At 43.4% G+C, this 19600-nt stretch overlaps 1 protein-coding gene across 4 annotated transcripts in view; it reads right to left on the reverse strand.

Moving 5' to 3' along the window:
• Positions 1 to 3100: 3100 nt before the first annotated feature.
• The window catches only part of Tapt1 (transmembrane anterior posterior transformation 1), a 56010-nt gene continuing 39510 nt past the window's right edge, over positions 3101 to 19600 (reverse strand). For 3 of the 4 annotated variants that reach the window (XM_006503939.4, XM_006503940.3, XM_030254388.1), the window contains 7 exons: positions 16566 to 16646; positions 14179 to 14288; positions 12902 to 12961; positions 12528 to 12596; positions 10645 to 10721; positions 6808 to 6968; positions 3101 to 5129 (listed from right to left, as the gene is read on the reverse strand). In XM_006503939.4, coding sequence (XP_006504002.1) covers positions 4900 to 5129; positions 6808 to 6968; positions 10645 to 10721; positions 12528 to 12596; positions 12902 to 12961; positions 14179 to 14288; positions 16566 to 16646 — 788 coding nt within the window. In that variant the 3' untranslated portion in view covers positions 3101 to 4899. The remainder of the gene's footprint in view (positions 5130 to 6807; positions 6969 to 10644; positions 10722 to 12527; positions 12597 to 12901; positions 12962 to 14178; positions 14289 to 16565; positions 16647 to 19600) is intronic. The other variant, NM_173764.3, reaches the window with a different exon arrangement.

Raw genomic sequence — 19600 nt, forward strand, 5'->3', positions numbered from 1 at the left:
ACTTAACATCCCACAGGAGCTCGCCTCTGTCCAGCCTCTGAGCGGAATCAGGGGCAGAATCCTCAGCCAGGCACTAAGAGCTCTCAAGCCCTGTCTCCATATAGAGTCCCTGCCACCTCCAACCAGAACTGCCTTCCTCTCTGTGGTTTCAGTAGTGGCTGGCTCTCAACACACATACACATACACACACACACACACACACACACACACACACACACACACACAGCGTGTGTTTATGTGTGTATAGGGGCCAAGGCTGTGCTGTAGACATACTGTGTGCTCTTCCCTCTTCAGTGACAACTACCTTGCCCTTCCTCCCCTTACCCTCAGCCCTAATCTAACAAGGCATCTTAAATTTAAGTGCACGTCCCTCACAGTGGCTCTTTTTAAATTCTTGCAAGCAGTACTGTTGGTCTCTATCAGGAGCTGAGGGACAAGGGATGCAGCACCATCTAAGGTGGTCTCCTGTGATCAGTGTCTGCAGACAGGGACAAGAGTGTCTCGTTGTCAGGTGTGCATTTAGCTGCCACTTCCCTTACCCACTAGACAAGATCCACTCACAACCACACAGCAGCACTTGTTCATTTTCGTGCCTCAAAGTAACTGGGACAGTAATGCCTACGAGCTTTCCTGTCTGCATTGCACTGGCCTTGTTAACTCGCTAGAACAGCATCTCTGACTTTCCCAGTATGTACGTTCCTGTGATGACAGGACCCTCATGAACTCCTTGGTTTCCTCATTGCTAGATGAGGTTGTATGTTCAAAGCAAAACTCTACCAACTGATGCTCACTCTTCTCTTCCGGTAACGACATCTCAAGAGCAGCCTCACCGGCCGGCAGAAGACCCCATCCCTCACTACCTTGCTCATGTTTAATCAGTCATGTCTTGTTTGTTCACCAGCCCCTAGGAACTCACCGTTCCCCATCCTTGAAACAAACATTTGAGAATCACTGAAACCTTCTCACCATGCCGATTTCTCCTGAGTAACTCACACCTCCCTCATCACTGACACTCCTTCCCTCACTAGGTGTTTTACAAGAAAACACTCTAAATCAGTGGGTCTCAACCTGTGGGGCCCAACCCCTTTGGAGGGGGGGGGGTCAAGTGACCTTTTCACGGGGGTCACCTAAGACCACTGGAAAACATAGCTATTTATATTACAATTCAGAACACTAGCAAAAATTATAGTTCTGAAGTAGCAACAAAAATAATTTTATGGTTGTAGTTACCACAACATGAAGAACTGAATTAAACTGTATAAAGGGTTGTAACATTTTGAAGGCTGAGAACCACTGCTCTAAAACACCCTGGATGTCTGAGGCATTTAATGAATACCACATACCACACTGAACTGTACCACAGGACTATTTTCGACAACCACTGGCATGGCATCCTTGGCTTCTGAGATATTTTTTTACCGCTTTCTTGGCTCATTAACATTCTACTTCTTGCTGTGCCCTGCGCACCCCCTCCCCCCCCCCCCCCCCCCCGTGTGTGTGTGTGTGTGTGTGTATGTGTGTTTGTAGGTCAGCGATCAACTTGTGTGAGTTGTTTCACTTCTTCCACAGTGTGGAGTCTGGGGATTGAATTCATATTGTCAGGCTTCGCAGCAAGTGCGTTTACCCGCTGAGCCATCTTGCTGGCTCCTTATATGTAAACTCTTACACATTCTTTCCTGACATAAAGGGCAAGAAATACCTGCTCACTAAGTCTGTGAACAAATCAGACTTTAATGTTCATCTCCAGGGCATGAGGGGTGTCAGCTCTGAAATACAGGGAGTAACGGCCCTTCCTGTTTCCTCTACTGACTCACGGTAAACAGGGACTCTACTGTCCACAGGGAGTGTTGCCGCAGCCGGAGTATCAGAGGGGTCTGACGCTCATCTCCTTTTCCTAATGTTGCCACAGACCTGCCTATCAGAGGCTGAGAACACAGGTGTTTCCGAATTTCTTTCTCTTTCATTAGAGTCTTGAGTATTCTAAGCCAATCAGCCATATTCCTTTTCACAGGCATCCTGGGCCTCAGGACCTTGACTCTGCTACTCTGGGGTGCTGTGCAATATACATGGCTAGGGATAGCTACCAGCTTCTCGGGGTTCCAAGGGTGCGAAGTGGACAGACTCGAAGGTGACTTACAGTATGATGGGCATAGACTTGAAAATGGCATATTAACCTCTAGACTCACAGTGAGAGGCCATGAAGCTTGGCTGCAGTCCTGTACACAGCATGCAGGAAGGCCAGAGTCTGGCAGGCAACTAGCAGTATTTGGTGAAAATTCTTTTCCTCTCTCTTCACCCCTTTTTAGAAAGCTCTGGGAAACTGCTACCAGATGACCTTAAGCACACAGCACAGGGAAAGATCAGCCTGACACCACGACGTGAACTGTGCTATCCTTGGTCTGCCATACATACTCGACCAATGTCCAGTTGTGTCCAGCAGGCAGAGACCTTGCTGTCTCCTGCTATCCCTTGCTCTGGGCAGTTCCTGACAGAGGAAACAACTAAGAAATCACTGTGGGAAAAACACTTAGAGCTGAGGCATATGAAAATAAAGTACTTTAAGGCAATCTTGTGAACTCATCTCTGCTGAGCTAGCAGAGGTGGCAGGGCAGGTGGCACAGAGTGGGTGAGGCAGATGCTGAGAAGCTGATTCAAGCATACTTTTTTCAAATGCTGGCACAAGACCACAGGGAGCCAAGATACATTCATCAATAGCATTTGGTACTTTGACCTGTAGGAAAAGCTAAAATGGGTCTGATGTACCGTGCACCATACTAAGACTATTTAAAAACCAAAGTATTGTCTTGACTGTGACTCCCATATTATGACAAGAAGACACTGTGACATCAAGATGCACCATAGAATGCAAATGTTGTCATGTGATAAGAGATACTAAATGGTCTATGACCAACATGCAGGCTATTCTTTCAAAGACAAAAGAGCAATTTTTTTTTTATCATTTAGGGCAAGAGTAACTAAACATACTTAACACAACCCTATTATTTGTAAACTAGAAATAAGTTCTGCTTAAATAAGAAATCTCTCAATGAGATATCCATTCCAACAAATATAATAGTAATCGTTGCCACAAGAAATTCAGTGACCTTTTTAAAAAAGATTATAAAATTGAATTTATTGAGTTTCACACAAGATGCACTTATAAAATTAGTACTGAATGCCATTATGACAGAAGTGAGTATCATCCACACTCCCAAGAGCATCTGCAAAGGAAATGCAATCTTCAGAGAACAGCGCGGAAACAGAAAACTCAAGCGGAACAGAAAGATACACCTAGGTCGTGCTCTTGTTCTGACCAGGGCTGCGTTTGGCAAAGCTTTTTCCACACGGCTCCTGGTTTCCATGGACACTCTCTTTCGGTAAAAAGAATAGTTTAAAAGTGGGGCCCCACTAAAACATACACAAAAGAATAAAAATGTTCATTTTAAACTTAAAATTGCTTCCTGGCTTTACAAGGCATAAATATATAGTATCTCCAACAGCTATCTTTAGATTCTGTTAGTGCAAAACATTAGAAACCCTCCTGAATCTCAAATGCATAAGCCAAAGCATCCAAACTAGTTTTATACTTATCCAGGATACAGCAAACCATTTAAAATTTGCCATCTGTGCCCAAATATTTGCATGAGAGCTGAGTTTCAGAAGACAGCATAGGAAATGAAGTTAAGAGTACCATCTTTTAGACAGTTCAGATCAGAAATGGTCAACTTTCTGTCTAAGAGAAGTGCAGAACAGACTCTTAAGATAAAGTAGGGTGTCGAGAATTTGTCCTGGGATGCTAATAGGTAGTAATGAAGCAGGAATAACATCTTTATCTCAGATGAAAACCCCAGAGCACCTTTTGGTTGCTAGTTACAGTGTCCCAAACACTCTACTTACGGTCGGTCGGTCATGTGAGGGTTTCCTCCCCACACAGAACAGACCCACAGGCAGACAAATGCATTTTACAAGCCCAGCAAGGTGACACTGCTCAATCTGCTGGGAATACTTTAAAACTGTTACTCAAACCAAAACAAAACCCAACAAACGAGCCTGGCACTAGCAACAGCTATGCAATGGCTATTCGCCAATTCAACACCAAATCCTTTAACTTGGAATAACCAATGAAGCAATTAGCCTTAAAGCAAAGCCAGGTCACACTGCACTTGTGCCTTTTACTCTGTTGACATTGCTCTGTGCCTTTTATTGTCACTGGGCCCGTGTCACACAGCTCACACTCTGCCCTGAGTAACCGAGGCAGCAGGAAGCATTTCTCAGTGACACATGACCTTTATAAAGTAAATGACTGGGCCAAGAGCTCACTGTTTCTCATAGGACGCTGCTATTCACCACGTTGTAGTTAAGTGGCCTTCTGTTCTGACTAGCTCAGATGTATTGCCAAGGATGACTCTGGTGGTAAGAACGTCATCTGGACTTAGATGTAGCAACTTGTCAATGCTTTGGCAGATGGAGTCAAGTCTGGAAAGAGTGTGTGGAGACAGTCTGAGGCTGGAAAGGGAACTCATGGTAGAAGCGTCACAGTTTCCCAGGTGTGTCCTTATCCTGAAGAGGCCTTGAGGAGAACCCGACGATCTGGAAGCCCAGGCTGACGAAGGAAAGGAGCTTCTGCAGTGCTTGGCCAGGTGCTGGAAGCAGCACTGCTGTTGGCCACGCAGGAGGAAGTGTTCAAGTGTCAGCATCCAGAGTCAGGGCCAGAGGCCACCGCTGCTCCGTGATCTGCCCTTCTGCAAGGCCACATTACTGGAAGAAAGATACTAAGATTTGCTTGCCATTAATAATTTAAGTTTTTAAATAAATATTTAAGTGCCATTTTTAGCAAGTGTCCTGGCACCCAGAATTTGTGGCCCGGGGCCTGACATCTTCATCTCATTAGTCACAAACTCAGTCAATCCGGTTCCCGCAAATTGTGAACCTGTCTATTTCTAACAAGTCTTTCTTTGAGGATCTGTGCTTTAACTCAGAATTTTCCTGTGTTATGTCCTTCTCATCACCATCTGGGGTTGTCAGGAACTGATCAGAATTGCTAGTCACGAGTAAAGGTATGACGTTTTCTTTCTGATGACCAGGCTGGCTGGTGACGGAGGCAGACAGGTTTTCTTCTGTGGAAAGGCCTGTGGAAAAGGAGATAATTTCTCTTCAGTCACAGCAAAAACTCATCAAACTACTTATGTCTTCAGAGTACTGGAAAGTATCTGTCATCTTTCCTCTTAGATACACCATATGAAAATTAAAAGCATACTGTATAAGCTGTCATTTACAATAAATTTAGAAGCTAGTCACACACTGTTTATCCAAAAATATTACCCATCCCATAGGTAACACTACCACCTGATTCTGGAAAGAGCCTGCCTCTGATTTTGCAGTCCCCTCCCACGTGACCACAATCTCTCAGGACTACTGCCTGAGTAGAAAATAGCACTGGCTCTTTACCCTGACCTCTGGGAAGAGCTAGGCAGACTTACCGTGTTGACTTCTTGTCTATACATTTTGGCTAGACTCAGACTAGTAGCATCATCAGCAGGAAGTCCAACTAGAAGGCACCCTGACCCGTTCACCCCTGCCCAGGAATCTAGGAGGCTGGCAGTGGAGGCACCAGAGCATATTAGGACCCACTGACCTCTGAATTATAAATCCACTCTCTTCCCCTTCCCTTCCCAGTGCTGGGGACTAAATCTAGTACTTTCTGCTTGCTAGGTTAAGTGTTCAACCATGGAGCCAACATTGTCAACCTCATTCAGTATCCTCTCCCCACAATTTGATCCTTAAGGAAACTTTAAACCACAGTGAGTTGTAGATAAATTGCCATGTCCACTCTTGCTGAGACCTAGTGGTCTTCTGTGACTCTGAGAAAGTGAAGAGCTAACACTGTCTTCAGTGTGACTGGCACCCCTCAGGGCCTGACTTCAACACCCTCCGGAATCATCTCTAGCTTGTAGTCTCTAGACCTCTAGGGCATCCTTCAGGCACTCATTTTAAATATACTTCACATGACATGACATGACATGACATGATCCATGATCTGGTGGCTATCCTCTAGTAGACTAGGCCAACTTGAAAGTAAGATAGACATTTACTAATTTCTTAATGTAAGAGAACATGTGCTGACACACTTGCAATCTTTGCATCACTAACAGCATCTTCATGTTATACAGCGAAGTACCATCTGAGCTTCTACTTTAGCTTCTGAGAAAACACACAGGAGCACCAGCTTGGCTTAGACCTTGGACCAGGTTCCTTTGCCCTGTTCAGAACAAGATTTTCACTCTCCAGCACAGCTGGGTGCTGTCCAGATGCACTGGCCTCCTCTCCCTTTCAATTCTAAGCCAAGAGCCTTGCAAGAGTGACCGGGCCCTGGGGTACGGGGAGGTAGAGTTCTAGGCCTCAGACGAAGTCAGTCCTATCCTACCACAGTACCACCTGGCTGCTATCCTTCCAAACACCTAAAGCCTCTGCCCAGTCCATCTTCTCTCTCCTGACTTCACTTACTGCAGCCGGACACATGCTCCACTTACTATTCTTCCCCTCTCCCCAACAGATCACATCAGGTTTACCAGAGCAGGGACAAGGCCCTTTTCTCCCCCCATTATATCCCATGGTCCCGACATGTAATAGGTCCTACAGGACAGTGCATTAGCAAATGGAATAACAGTGCTGGGTCAGGTGTATCTGTCCTAGAACGTAAAGGACCCAGAGTGAAGTAGAAGGAAACCATCACTAAGCACCACTGACCTTGGCTGAGCAGTGATTTACCAGGAAGAATTCAGACGATGAACCCTGAAGCCCACGTACCTTGAGAGGGCTTGCCCTTGCTCTGGGATTTGCTGGAGGGTTTTCCGGGTGTGCTGGCTGGAGGAGGATTAAATAGCTTCTCTTCCATTTTGGCTTCCTTCACGTATTGACAGGACTTTCCCAACAGCACAATGCTATTAAGTATTTTCAAGGAGATCAACCTAAGAAAAGAAGCAAAGTTGGAGGAAGTGATCTAAGTCAAGATGTGGGCCAAGGTCTTAGCCTGGCTTCTGAGAATGTGGGTCAGGTTGAGGGGGGCCCAGGAGTCAGAGGCCCCGGGCTGTGCAACATGAGCTCCTTGTACAAAGCTTGAGTTTCCTGAGGCTCTTTAGCATAAAGGAAGACTTCTGATACACTCTACTTCATAACAAATCCTATCAGCCAGCAGCTTTTCCTAATATAGATAATCCAACATATATTCTGTTCTATAAAATAGGTAGATTCAGATGGACAAAAAATAAGAGACAGTTCCCTGTGTGGCACCCATATATTATTAGTCATTTGCTCTGAGCACGTCATTTGTACCTTCCCCCTGTACAGAAATGGGGTCGATTTACAAGGCTGTAGTGGAGGTAAAGTGGGAATTAGAGGAGGGGTATGGCCTCAGTGTGTAAGTAGAGTTCTTTGTGGTTCTGGGAAAAATTCTTCACAGCTGATAGTTATATAATACATACATACATACACACACATACACATACACACACACACACACACACACACACACACACACACACACACACACATACATACATACACACACACCATACATAATACATAGTTTTACAAATATTTTTTCTTGTCCATTACTGTTCCTAAGTTATCTTACGAATGCTTTGTGGTATGGGCTATATAACAAAAACTTACTTGTAAGAGCTCCCATTTCTGGACATCTGGATTATTTCTAACATTTTGCTTCTATTAAAAAGTTTGTAATTAAGAAAAGTTAGCTTAATCTTGTACTTTGTTAAAATAAACTGCTAATACCTATAATTACAGTCATGGAAATTCTAGGCCAAAAACTAATACTGTAAAGCATCTGCTATAATTATGGCGAGACAATTTAGAGAGCACAGCATCCCAGTCCCATCTTCTCACACACCATGGGCCCTGACGGACAGCCGTAACATGAGGGAATAGAGGTTGTATTTGGTGCCTGAGATGAGACTGTCAGGAACATGGAATTACAAGCCAGTGAGCATCATCAGTGGCTCAACTTGTGAGTCAATGCAGGAGACACACGAGGATTCTTGCCTGGTCCTCAGGCCTTTCACTAGGGGCTCAGAGCACAGCACAGATGGCTCCATGGAACACGGGTGCAAATCTGCTGTCAGTTCCAGGTCTCCCCAAACTATACCCTTCTTCCTCCCCTGTTTCCGGGGTTTCCAAACTTACCAAACCAATCCCCAATTCCAGTCATCCCTACCCCAGGACCTTCTCTCCCCACCCCTAAAATGTTGCTTCTGTCACAGTAAGTGACAACTCTATTGCCTTCCCTGCTTGAGCCCAGGTTCTGCAGCCGTATCTGAAGTTGCTCCTTTATACTTCGTGCACAGGCAGTGTGCATCCACCTGACACGTCCTGTCCTCCTACTTCGAGCACTGCCATTCCAGCCTTGGTCACCTTTCCCTGGCGGTGCCCACTGCTTCCTGACTCACTGATCCTCTTGTCACACTCCAGACTGTCCTTCACACGGGAGCTGAGTGGCTCTTACAAAAAGCCTTCTTGTGAGACTCTGGAGCTACCTCCCCTGCCAGGGGCCTTCACACAGCCCACTGTCTAGGCTTACACTCTGTACTCAACTCTGCTTGCTTTCTGCTGTGCTCAAAAGCCACCATCTGTCACTCTTCATCTCCTGACACCTCCACATTTTTCTTCACACTGCTCACTACCAAAAGTCTCTAGAGAATATATCTCCTGTCTATTTGCATGCTACAACTTCAGAGATACCAAGGGACAAAACTTGTCTGTCTTCTTTCTGGTCAATCCCTACAGCAGTCTGGAACCTGGCAGCCAAGGCTGCTGAATAGATGGGGAAGGGCAGTGGTGGGCTCGTCTTTCCCCCTACAGCTGACAGGCACACATCCTCTCCGGAGAACTATGCAGAAAGGTTTTCTTTCATGTATGCCATATGAAAGCATTACTTTCCTGACTTATGTTCAAACTATGAGAACAAAGTTAAACAAAGACCAGAGCAAGTAGAAAAAAGGAAACTATGCTAAGAACATCAACAGGCAGGGTGTGGGAGCCTGCACTACGGAAGGAGCATCATGGTTTATTTTGTTGTTAAGAAATATTTTAATATCTATTGTTATGCAGTCTAAGTACAAAGAAATTTCCCTAAATATTGACCCTCAAAAACAACACATAGTTTAAAATTTTAACATTGTCTTCAGTGTGCAGTTGGAACATCTTTGGCATATTAGTAAAAGAAAAGGAGAAAGAACAAAAGGCCAGTGTGACTCCAGTCAAAGGAAGAAACAGCTCAGGGAAAATACTCAAAAAGACTGGAAGAGTCCAGAACATAAAAATAAAAGTCAATTTTCTGAGATGGAAGTTTTAACTCCTACCTGGAAAAGAAAGCATACAGTAAAATTTCTAATATTGTATAATTTAATATAAAAAACTTAATGTCAAATTTAAGAGAGCTGTGTATGGTGGCATGCTGCCAGTAATCCCAGCACTCAGGAGGCAGAGGAAGGAGAATCAGGAGTTCAAAACCAGCCTTTGGTATACAGTGAGCTCAAAGCCAGTCTGAGCTATTCGAGATCCTGTCTCAAAAACAACAAAAGGTGTGCACTGGAGACGTAGTTCAGTTAGCAGAATATGTGCTTAGCATGCAGAGAGTCCCAAGACAATGCTCAACACAGCACACACCAGGTATGGTAGTGCAAACACCTGCAATCTCAGCACTCAATCAGTCACCTGAACAAACACAGCTCTGGAGGAGGGCTGAGACAGGCACTGTGAAACACTCATGACTTGCAATACACAAGGGATATCAAGTGCAGCCCACAGGAGTGACTGTGTCTCAGCTGCTTGTACAGAGGAGTCTTGGGTGCCTGCCACGTGCCCAGCAGTGTGGGTTCCAGGAAGATACACATAACACTCAAATGTGAAACTGGAACCACAGATGGCTTTGGAAACCAGGTTCTACAGGAAGTTAGCGCGCCACAGCCTTTTCCTCTGGTGGTGCTCAGGGCTGTCCTCTCCCACAGACCAGCACTCCTCAAACCCATGCCCATGTATCCCAGCATGTATAAACCAGATCAGTCATGGGTTCCCAATTCCCCTTTGGGCAAAGACATCAAAACTCAGGTAGGCTCCTTACTTTATTTCACTTTTTGAAAAATCAAAAAGTGGCAAAGTAACATTTGACATCATTTTCTTGTTATCATTTATGATTATCATAAATTACTTAAACTGCTTACTTACTGCTTGTATTTCACAACCAGACAGGTATGTAAGCTAGTTGGGACCAAATTTTCAAAAGTTTCAGTTGGCTATAGCCACAAAAACTACATTTTTGTATCAGTTAGGTTAATGTGAACCAAGCCCGGTGTACTGACTATTAGCATGGCAAGTACAAAGGAAAACCAAAGGTGTTGTTAAATATGGAAACTTGACTCTAATGAAAGACTTTTCCTAAAAAGAATCAAGTATGGATGAACTATAAATCTTGAGCAAAAAGACCTTACTATAAACTTTTGATTAAAGATTCAAACTCAAGTACACAGAATAGGAAAACTACCATTGGATGCAATTAGCTTCTATTACATCTTGCAGTCAATACATACTTTACAGTAAAGTCAAAACATAATCAAGAATAGTTGATCTTACCCAAAATAGAAGAGTATGACACAGGCGTAGGACAGGATTCCTTGCACTTTAATTGAGCTTGTTACAACTCTGATGAGCTAGCCAGGAACAAAGCACAACACACAACACACAACACACAAACACAGAGACACAACAGAGCCATAGAGTTATTAGCTGATATTTAAAACTGTCTCTCTCTTAGTTTAACATTTTAGAGCATACCTGCATCTAGGTCCAAGAGGCTGGCTCTAGACTTCCTAACACAAAACACTTCTTCAGTCATCTGTGGTGGACTGGGTTTGCTCAGGCAAGGCCTGCTGTTGCCTGCCCACTCCGGGAAGCCCCAGCAGCCTATCTCATTGACGGCACTTCTACTTACATCTCACAGAGGCACACAGCAGCTGCCATTTGTAAAGTAGAAACTCATTCTGTAAGCTCTGAAGGCGCTCATCCAGGTCTTGCTAGAGATAAAACCAGTTTGAGCAGGTTTTCTCGTTCCTGGTTTTTCCTGTCCACTGTTCGAATTCTTTAAGAGGCCCCAATAACTTGTAGGGAGCATAGAGCAAAGGGAACCTTGAAAGACTTACACTCTTTAAGAAACTAAGCACACAGTTAATTACTTGAAAGCCATGAACTTCTGTCTTTTTGGTTACCTATGGCTGGCACTCCATTTCTTATGTAACAGAAATATAGGCCGAGTAGTGTTATCCCTGGAAGCCTGTTGAATGAGTCTGGTGGGAGCAGCTGAGAGAACAATTTACACATGACAGCTACATGAGTGGCTACACGGAAATGAAGCAGAGGTAACTGGCTGCCTCATCTAGTAGTGTCAAAATTCTACTGTGGTTCCTTGAATATAATTGAATGCTACAAATAAGAACAACAACAGAAGTGAGATATGGGAATGGACTGTCATATGCTTAGTCCAATCTCACTGTGAGAAAAGTACCAGAAAGCCCTCAGCTGTAGCACAGCCTCTAGCACAGAAAGCTACTCTTGCACAATAGCCACTACCATCTAACTCACCCTTCTATTAAAAGTTAGTTGAACAGTCTGGATTTACCTTCATCATTTTTCTAATACCAGGAAAAACAAGTAGAAAAACTTGACATTCTATTTTTTTCAGTTTAACTTTTACTAGATAACCTTTAAAATCTAAGTTTCTTCAAAATTTTAGGTAGCCTTTTCCTAAAGAAAAGAAATCTGTATTGCTATATAATAAGTGACTAAAACCATAACAATGTTTAGGGTATACTATTTGTTAAGCTGCTGAAATTTTACATTAAGCCTATCACCATTCACCATCTAAAACTGTTGGGCAAACCAATCTAAACATACTTGCTGTGACTTCTAGCTTTCTTGTACATATATTAGCTGACCTGTACACACTTGCTTTCAGGCCTTCTGATAAAAACAGCTCTACTTGTTTTGGGGCTGAATCCTGTAGTGTAGAGGGGCAGTCAGACCCTCCTTAAGCACACTGCAATGCTCGGTTTGGCTCACCACTCACTGTGCCCTCTGCATTGACTTCCTCAGCACAGGACTCATGGCATCTAGCACATCAGTCTTGAAGTACCCTCTAGAAACAGCATCAGTTATTTGGCCACCTCCATGCTCCAGGCACCACAACACAATGGCCACCTCTGGGATTACCCATTAGAGAAGACAATTGTTTGCCCAGTGAATAGGCAAGAGAGCAGCCTCCATGTTAGGAAAGCTACCTGGACAAGCAGTCCCATGATGGCACTTTCCCTCTGCGAAGCTCAAAACTGAAAGGATGCATTTAGAACTTAAGACAAACTTTTCTTTCTGGTTACTTATCAATTCTTAAATTAAGCTGAAACAAAGTTCCTGGTGTTTTAGGATGGCCATGTCCTGACAAGAAGAGAGAAGCATGGACTTACTAAGACAGCTAGCGGGAGAGGAATAAACCCCATCCTCCGTGCCACCGAGTCACTGTAGTCTGTGTATGCCTGCATGCAAAGGAGAAAGGGCTCACTGGTTACTCAGCATCTAGAAAGCACTACTCACTGTCAGCAAACGCTCTCAACAGGTGCCTTAGGATCCGAAGAGAACCCAGAACCTGCCATGTGACTGAACAGAAGGATGCAGATGGCGACATGAGTTTCAAGTAAAAAGCTCTACGATGCTGCAGAAACACATTCTATTTAAGCATTTAAGGTCTAGAAGAAGGCAGGGTCAAGTCTTTAGTTTTATCTGTAGCACATTTATCCACTGGTGAGTTAATTTCAGACAACACCTTTAATGGAATGCTTACATTTTTCTGTCGGCTGCTAACAAGGTCAAAAGCAAGGCTGGCTCTATATTCACTGTAGACCTGAAGGCAAATAAGAAAAAAGGATGATGTAGACCAGAGCAAATACATGCAGTGGGAAGGCTTAGACTTTGTAGAGAAAAAGCTTCCTAATTACACTAATGCTAATTAATTAGCAACCAGACACCCACAGCCTGAGGAAGTCTAAGCTCCCCTGAGCTGCTACATTCATGGGCTTATAAAAGGTTTACTTTAAAGACAAGTAACAGCCAATGATTCTCAGTCCCAGAGTTTAGAATTTAAGGAAATGGGGCTGTTTTAAGCAGTGCTGTATACGGGAAAATGAATTCTGAAATTTTGACTGCACAACTAAGTATTATGACTGTGTATTTAACCACAACAATAAAACCTTACCCAAGAAGGATGCTGACAGTGAGAATCAGAAACTAGGGCTGGGCCTCATTAGAGCCCTTGTAGCAGCCCCTAGGGCGCTTTGACAACTGCATCTTACTAAAAATGCCATGAACTACCCAAACCAAGCCTTTAATTTTAGTTTCAGTTACTGAGAAAAAGACCCTATGAAGAGAAGGTTCCTGCAGGAAGGAAGCCAAGAGAGAAAAGGGTTAGCTCGCTCGCTCACTCTCCACTCAGGCTGTCCTGAAGGGACAGACGAGATGCTTCAAGCATTCAGCAAAGCAGAAACACAACTCTCCAACTGACACCACACTCAATTTTAAATCTATGAGCTAAACAATAAGGAACTATCTAGAAAGCTGATGGCTAGTTCTCCATTCCGGAACTGAGGGGGAGGCTGTACAGGCCACCCCACCTTCACTGTATCTGCATGTGATTCACTGCCTCAGACCTAGTTCTAAAGATACTACAGAAAATGGTACACCATAAAACAAATCCCTCATAGCTTCTTCAAGTAAAATGTACAGCTCATCTCCTGGAATTTAGACATCTGTATGTATAATCCCAGCACGTTGTGGGCAGAGGCAGGCAGATCTGGTCAGCCTGGTTTACAGAGTGAGTTCCAGGACACCCAGGGTTTATACAGAGAAACCCTGTCTCTAAATACCAAAAATAAAAAAAGCCAACTTTTAAACTTTGAAAGTTTGCCAACTTACAAACTTGTCAAGGTTTTGATGGTTCTATTTTAAAAATAGACTCAGTATGATTTTAATAACTCATTTTCATAAAATAATAAACCAAGGGCTACCCCTTTATGATATAAGAAATGAATGAAACATTGAACAGGAATTACTAGAAATACCTACATCTGCAGTGATGTCATTGAATTTGGTGATAAAGGCATGCTTTACAATATCCACAGCAATTTCGGATGCAATCACCATACAGACGTCAGGAAACAACACCCAGAGATGATCTATAAGCATGGAAGAAACACAGTTAGAATTCTTTACTAAGCAGACCCTGCATGTCAAGCTCCCAGCAGCCTGGGACCTCCAAAAGGGCACACTCCAGCATTGTCAACTCAGAGTGGATAAGTAGCACTCTATCAATTGCAACCTTCACTGCTGGAGTCACACTTCACCAAGTTCAGGATATTATTTATTCAGGACTGTCCTAGTATCACTTCAATTGCAGGCCAGTGCCTAGCAGAACCCTGCCTCTGACAAGTCTAGACACCAGAGAGGTGACATGGGTAAGAAGTTCTTTAGAAAAGCCATGACTGCCTCACTGTGACAGTAAACACACAGCTGCTAGGCTGATGCTCTTCCCTCCCTGGCCACTATGACGGAAAAGAACCTAAGGTTCATTTATCTCACAGCCACACAGACATAGCTTACAACACCTCAGCATGGACAACTGAAGGGCAGGGCTGCCTACATGGACAACACAGGGCAGCATTTCTGAGTCTGGCAACTCGCTGAAGCTTTGAGACTCCCCGAACTCTTAAAACCAAGTGCAGCCACCTCCTGCAGGGTTCTTACACAAATTTTCTAAGATCTAAATTCTAGTTTCCTCATCTACAAACTAAGACTATAGAAATGTCTACATCTCATTACTCTAAGATTTAATGGAGATATTGGTATGCAACAGTGTACTTTCCATACAAAATAGTCTTTTTGGTGTTAGTTAACCAGGGCACAATGGGAAAGCATGATGTTCAAAACAGTGAAAGCATCCAAGCATGGTGTTCTGTCACTGCACAGTAGTGATGAAGGAGACTTAAGGTACGATTACAGGAGTTCACAAATCCAGTCCTCAGGAGGCGCAGGGCTTCCTTTGGCATAACAATTCCATTCCTGTGGGACTGATCCCATCTGGGACACAGTGTGATACATGCCCACTCTGTCTTTTGTGGAAACTTGTTAGCTGATCTTGGCAACTATGCACCAACAGCATCCAGTCAGAGAAATGGCTCAATGGGTAAAAGGCACTTGCTGCCAAAGCCTGACCACTTGAGTTCATGTCCCAGAACTGTCATTGTCAAAGGAGTAAAGCAACTGTCACAAGTTGTTCTTCAACCTTTGCTTGAGTGTGTGAGCATGCACATGCACAGGCATGAGCACACAGACACATGCACACATATGTGTAAGTGTTAAACTAATTGTTTTGAAAGCATCTAGCTAACACAAAGTCAGGTGTGTGGCAATAGTAGCTTTGCCACAAGTCAAGTGGCCTTTGGATCTATTCTGATCACAACTGATAAGATCTACCATTTGACCTTACAGGTTTTGTAAAAAGGTAACTTCTGGAAATGTGTTTCCAAACTCAGTATCACTTTATAAGTGATTCCAACTCTTCAGATGTTCCTGAAAATAAGCCACAAACCACTGTTAGCAAGAGGCCTCAGACACTGAGAGCATCCTCCATGCTGGCGGTAACACAAGGAGCATAAGACACTGCCTGTTCCATTAAGATCAAAACTGTACATCAAGAAATCTAGCTTGTCAATGAGCAGAGGGAGCTACCTGAGCAGCGCTCGCCTCCCACCTCACTCTGCACTGTGATCGCCTTCTACCTCAGCAGCTTACAGTCCTGCACACTCCTTAGCTCTTCTCACACGTGGACGGGGCACAGCAGCATGGAACTGTGAACACTCGTGGAATCTGACAAGCTTCTGTCAGCCCAGATTCACTCCATTTCTAAATCCACCTCCATTTGAAAATGGTCAGTGTGATGAAGAGCAGGGCTCTAGCCTAATGGTACCCAGAGTAACCGCACCAGCCACAGCTCCAACAGAAGCCCTGAGCTGCTTGCTTGGTGGAATATGCTTATTCACCACAACACCTGCAGAGGCGCTGTGGGTCTTATGAGAAATGCCAGCATCCCGGCCTGCAGGGGACGATACATCCGTTCTCCTGGAAGAGCCATTTCCGATCACAAACTGGTCCGTGGTACATTTGGTCATTCCAGCCCTGACTTCACTCCATGTGAGAGGATGATCTGTTGTTTGGTTTTTGTTTTTGTTTTGTTTTCTTTGTTTGTTTGTTTGTTTGTCGGAGACAGGGTTTTTCTGAATAACAGCCCTGGTTCTCTTAGAAATCCTTCTACAGACCAGGCTGGCCTTGAACTCAGAGATCTACCTGCCTTTGCCTTCTAAGAACTGAGATCAAAGACTTGTGCTACCAATGCTCAGCCCTGAGTTGTCTCAAGAGTAAACCAGGATACCGTATTTGATTCCAGAGAGAGTTACCTGGATTCCAAGAAAACTGCTCCATGTTTCTTAAGCACACTATTAACAAAAGCACGTAATTTGTGAATCGCTCCTTAATATCTAAAAAACAAAAAGAGCAAGATTGACCATTAAGTGATAAAGTGTACTAAGTAGGGAAATTCTATTAAAACAACTGTAAAAAATTAGTGATTTTTGGAACCCATGGGGTTCCATTTTAGGCACTAAAGTTCACAGTGCTCAGGTCTCTTATGTAAATGCTGCATCATCTGTACCTCACCTGTCACCTTCTGTCATACGCTCAATCAGTTCTAGATCTCTCATAGGACTTGACACAACTTAAAAGCAAAGAGTATAGCTATTTTACTGCATTATGTAGGGAGCAGACAATGTCTGTCCACATTCAATACAGATATGTGGTTCCTGCAGCCATAACCATGTAGGCAGAGAGCGCAGACACATAGGGCTAACTGCCGACTCGTGTGTGTGTGTGTGTGTGTGTGTGTGTGTGTGTGTGTGTGTGTGGTGTACACGCCTATGTGTGTGTGTATGCACACATACACATGTGTGTAAGCCATTACTTAATTTTCCAACATATTTCTAGTATGGAAACTTAAAAAATTAAAGTTGTTCAAATTTGGTCATTAAATGCCTCCAACAGTCTTTGGGAATATGACAACTGTTTTAATTTTATAGAAGAAGGGAAATAAAATCAGAGAATAAAATATAAGACTTTGGGTAAAATAATTCTTCTGCACTTCCAGGAAATATCTAACCTGGTAAGGAAGGAGCATGTAATTTCTTACCCAAGAGAATACCGGCATTGTCATAGCTTTCCTTGGTGGTATGTAGAGAATGTGTGTGTGTGTATGTATGCAGGATTAGGTTTCACAGTGGTGTTTGTTCTAAGTTATTAACTAGTTGATTAATTGGAATGAATTTGTGAAAATAGAAAACTAAAGTCACGTCAAAGACAGTTTATGTATTTTATTTTTTTTAGTTGTTATTTTCTTTTAGGAGTCTAAGATACCATGTAGTCATGAAGTAAATTACGTGTGACAGTGAGTGTGCACTGTGTGTGTCTGTGTAAGGCTGGGAGCTGTCACTCACACAGCACAGCTTGCTCTCCACCTGACTGTGGCACACCTGTCAGCACCCTGCAGCTCAATTTCACCTCACCATCCTCTGTGGGACCGACTTTGCTTCTCCACTTCCTGTTCTTGTTGCTCTAGAACAGGAGTGGACTTTCTTTTCATTGCAAATCCCCTCTAGGTAAGCTACCTTTACTGTCTGTACCTGCCTTAAATTGTTGAACTCTTCCAGTCAGAAGAGTTCCCCTTCTTTCCCCTTTCTGGCACCTTCCTTCCCCTTTAGAGCTGCCAAGCTTCTCACTTGTAGCGGATCTGAACTGTACTTTCAGTGGGCACAAGTGCTGCGCTATCAGTGAAACCCGAGCACGAATCCTTACACAATACCATGTGCAAGGTACATAAACAACTGATTTTGAGGTACAGAACACAGAAACACTTCCTGGAAAAGCATATGTAGGGCTTTCAAGTGCATATTCTGACTAGCTCCCCAACACGTGTGTATATTCTTTCACATGATTCCAAGGGGATGTAACTTAAAGTATGTCCTAGCATCACTCCTAGCAAAGTCAGACCGAAGGGAGGAAATATTCTCTGTACTTAGTTAGAGACGGATCTTAATTCACGGAATTGTTTTTCTGATGTTTAGCTGGAATTTCATACAGTTATTCACAAATCTGTCTCGGTATGTGCACTCTTGCCTTTCTAATTTTCATAAAGAAAGTTAACAGGGAAATGTATGCATAACAATCCTACTGAGAATGGCTGCATACGGCAAATCTGGGTCTTAATGCAATCGTTAGAAGGAAAAGGAGCCCATCACTGAAGTCAGCCAAGTGGGCTTCTGTGTATGATGGAGCCACAAGGAAAGCTGTCCCAAGGCTTTGTAGAGGGGGTGGAATGTTCATCCCCTCACAGCACATTCTGGGAGGTAATGCAGTGACGTCCCATTGCCTTGCCTTTGAATCTCCTTAATGATGCGTGTGAACTTATTGGTCATTCATACATTTTCATGTTCAAATCCAATTCTGCTACTCTAAGTCATATCACTTTCATAATTGGCCAATTTTTCAATATGTATTCAGGAATGGTAATGTTCTTTCTCAGATATATATACCTTCAACTATTTTCTCATAACTTATATGTGATCTGCATGTTCATTAAAAAAATTATTTTTGGGCTGGAGAGATGACTCAGCAGTTGAGAGCACTGACTGCTCTTCCTAAGGTCCTGAGTTCAAATCCCAGGAAGCACATGGTGGCTCACAACCATCTGTAATGAGATACGATGCCCTCTTCTGGTGTGTCTGAAGACAGCCACAAGTGTATTAACAAATAATAAATATATAAATCTTTTTTAAAAAGTATTTTCTCTTCATTTTTTATTTTATGTGTATGAGTGTTTTGCCTGTAAGCATATTTGTGTTATGAGTCCCTTCAGTACCCAGGGAGACCAGGAGGGACGTTAGAGCTCCTGGGACTAGAGCTGCAGACACAGGTCCTCTGAAGGAGCCCAGAGCTCTTAATGTCCGATGGTGGTAGTCGTGGTTTTATTTTGTTTTTGTTTGTTTGGTTTTCGAGACTTCATTTCTCTGTGCGATCTGAGCCCCCTTTCCAGTACCTTTTCATTTTATTTTTAATCAGCATGGATTTTTTACAATTTTGAAAATCGATTTATATATTGTTCTTAAGGTTAGTAATTTGAGTAGTCTCTAAAGATGTTCCACTAAACAAACCTTGTGAATATTTTCTTCTATATTTTTAAAAATTTAAGATGTAGCACTTACACTTATGGCAATAGATTATTTTGATTTAACATTCTGGGAGGAGACAGGGATCAAAGGTCTTTCATTTAACTTTTCTTCCAGATATAACTGTTAGGCTGGAGCCCCTGCTCAGTCTGCACGAGCTGGGAAACCCTGTCTGCCCTCCTTCCTCCAACCCCACCTAAACAGAGAAAATCCCCCAT

This window comes from Mus musculus, chromosome 5 (genome assembly GCF_000001635.26).
Source record: "Mus musculus strain C57BL/6J chromosome 5, GRCm38.p6 C57BL/6J".
Lineage (NCBI taxonomy): Eukaryota > Metazoa > Chordata > Mammalia > Rodentia > Muridae > Mus > Mus musculus.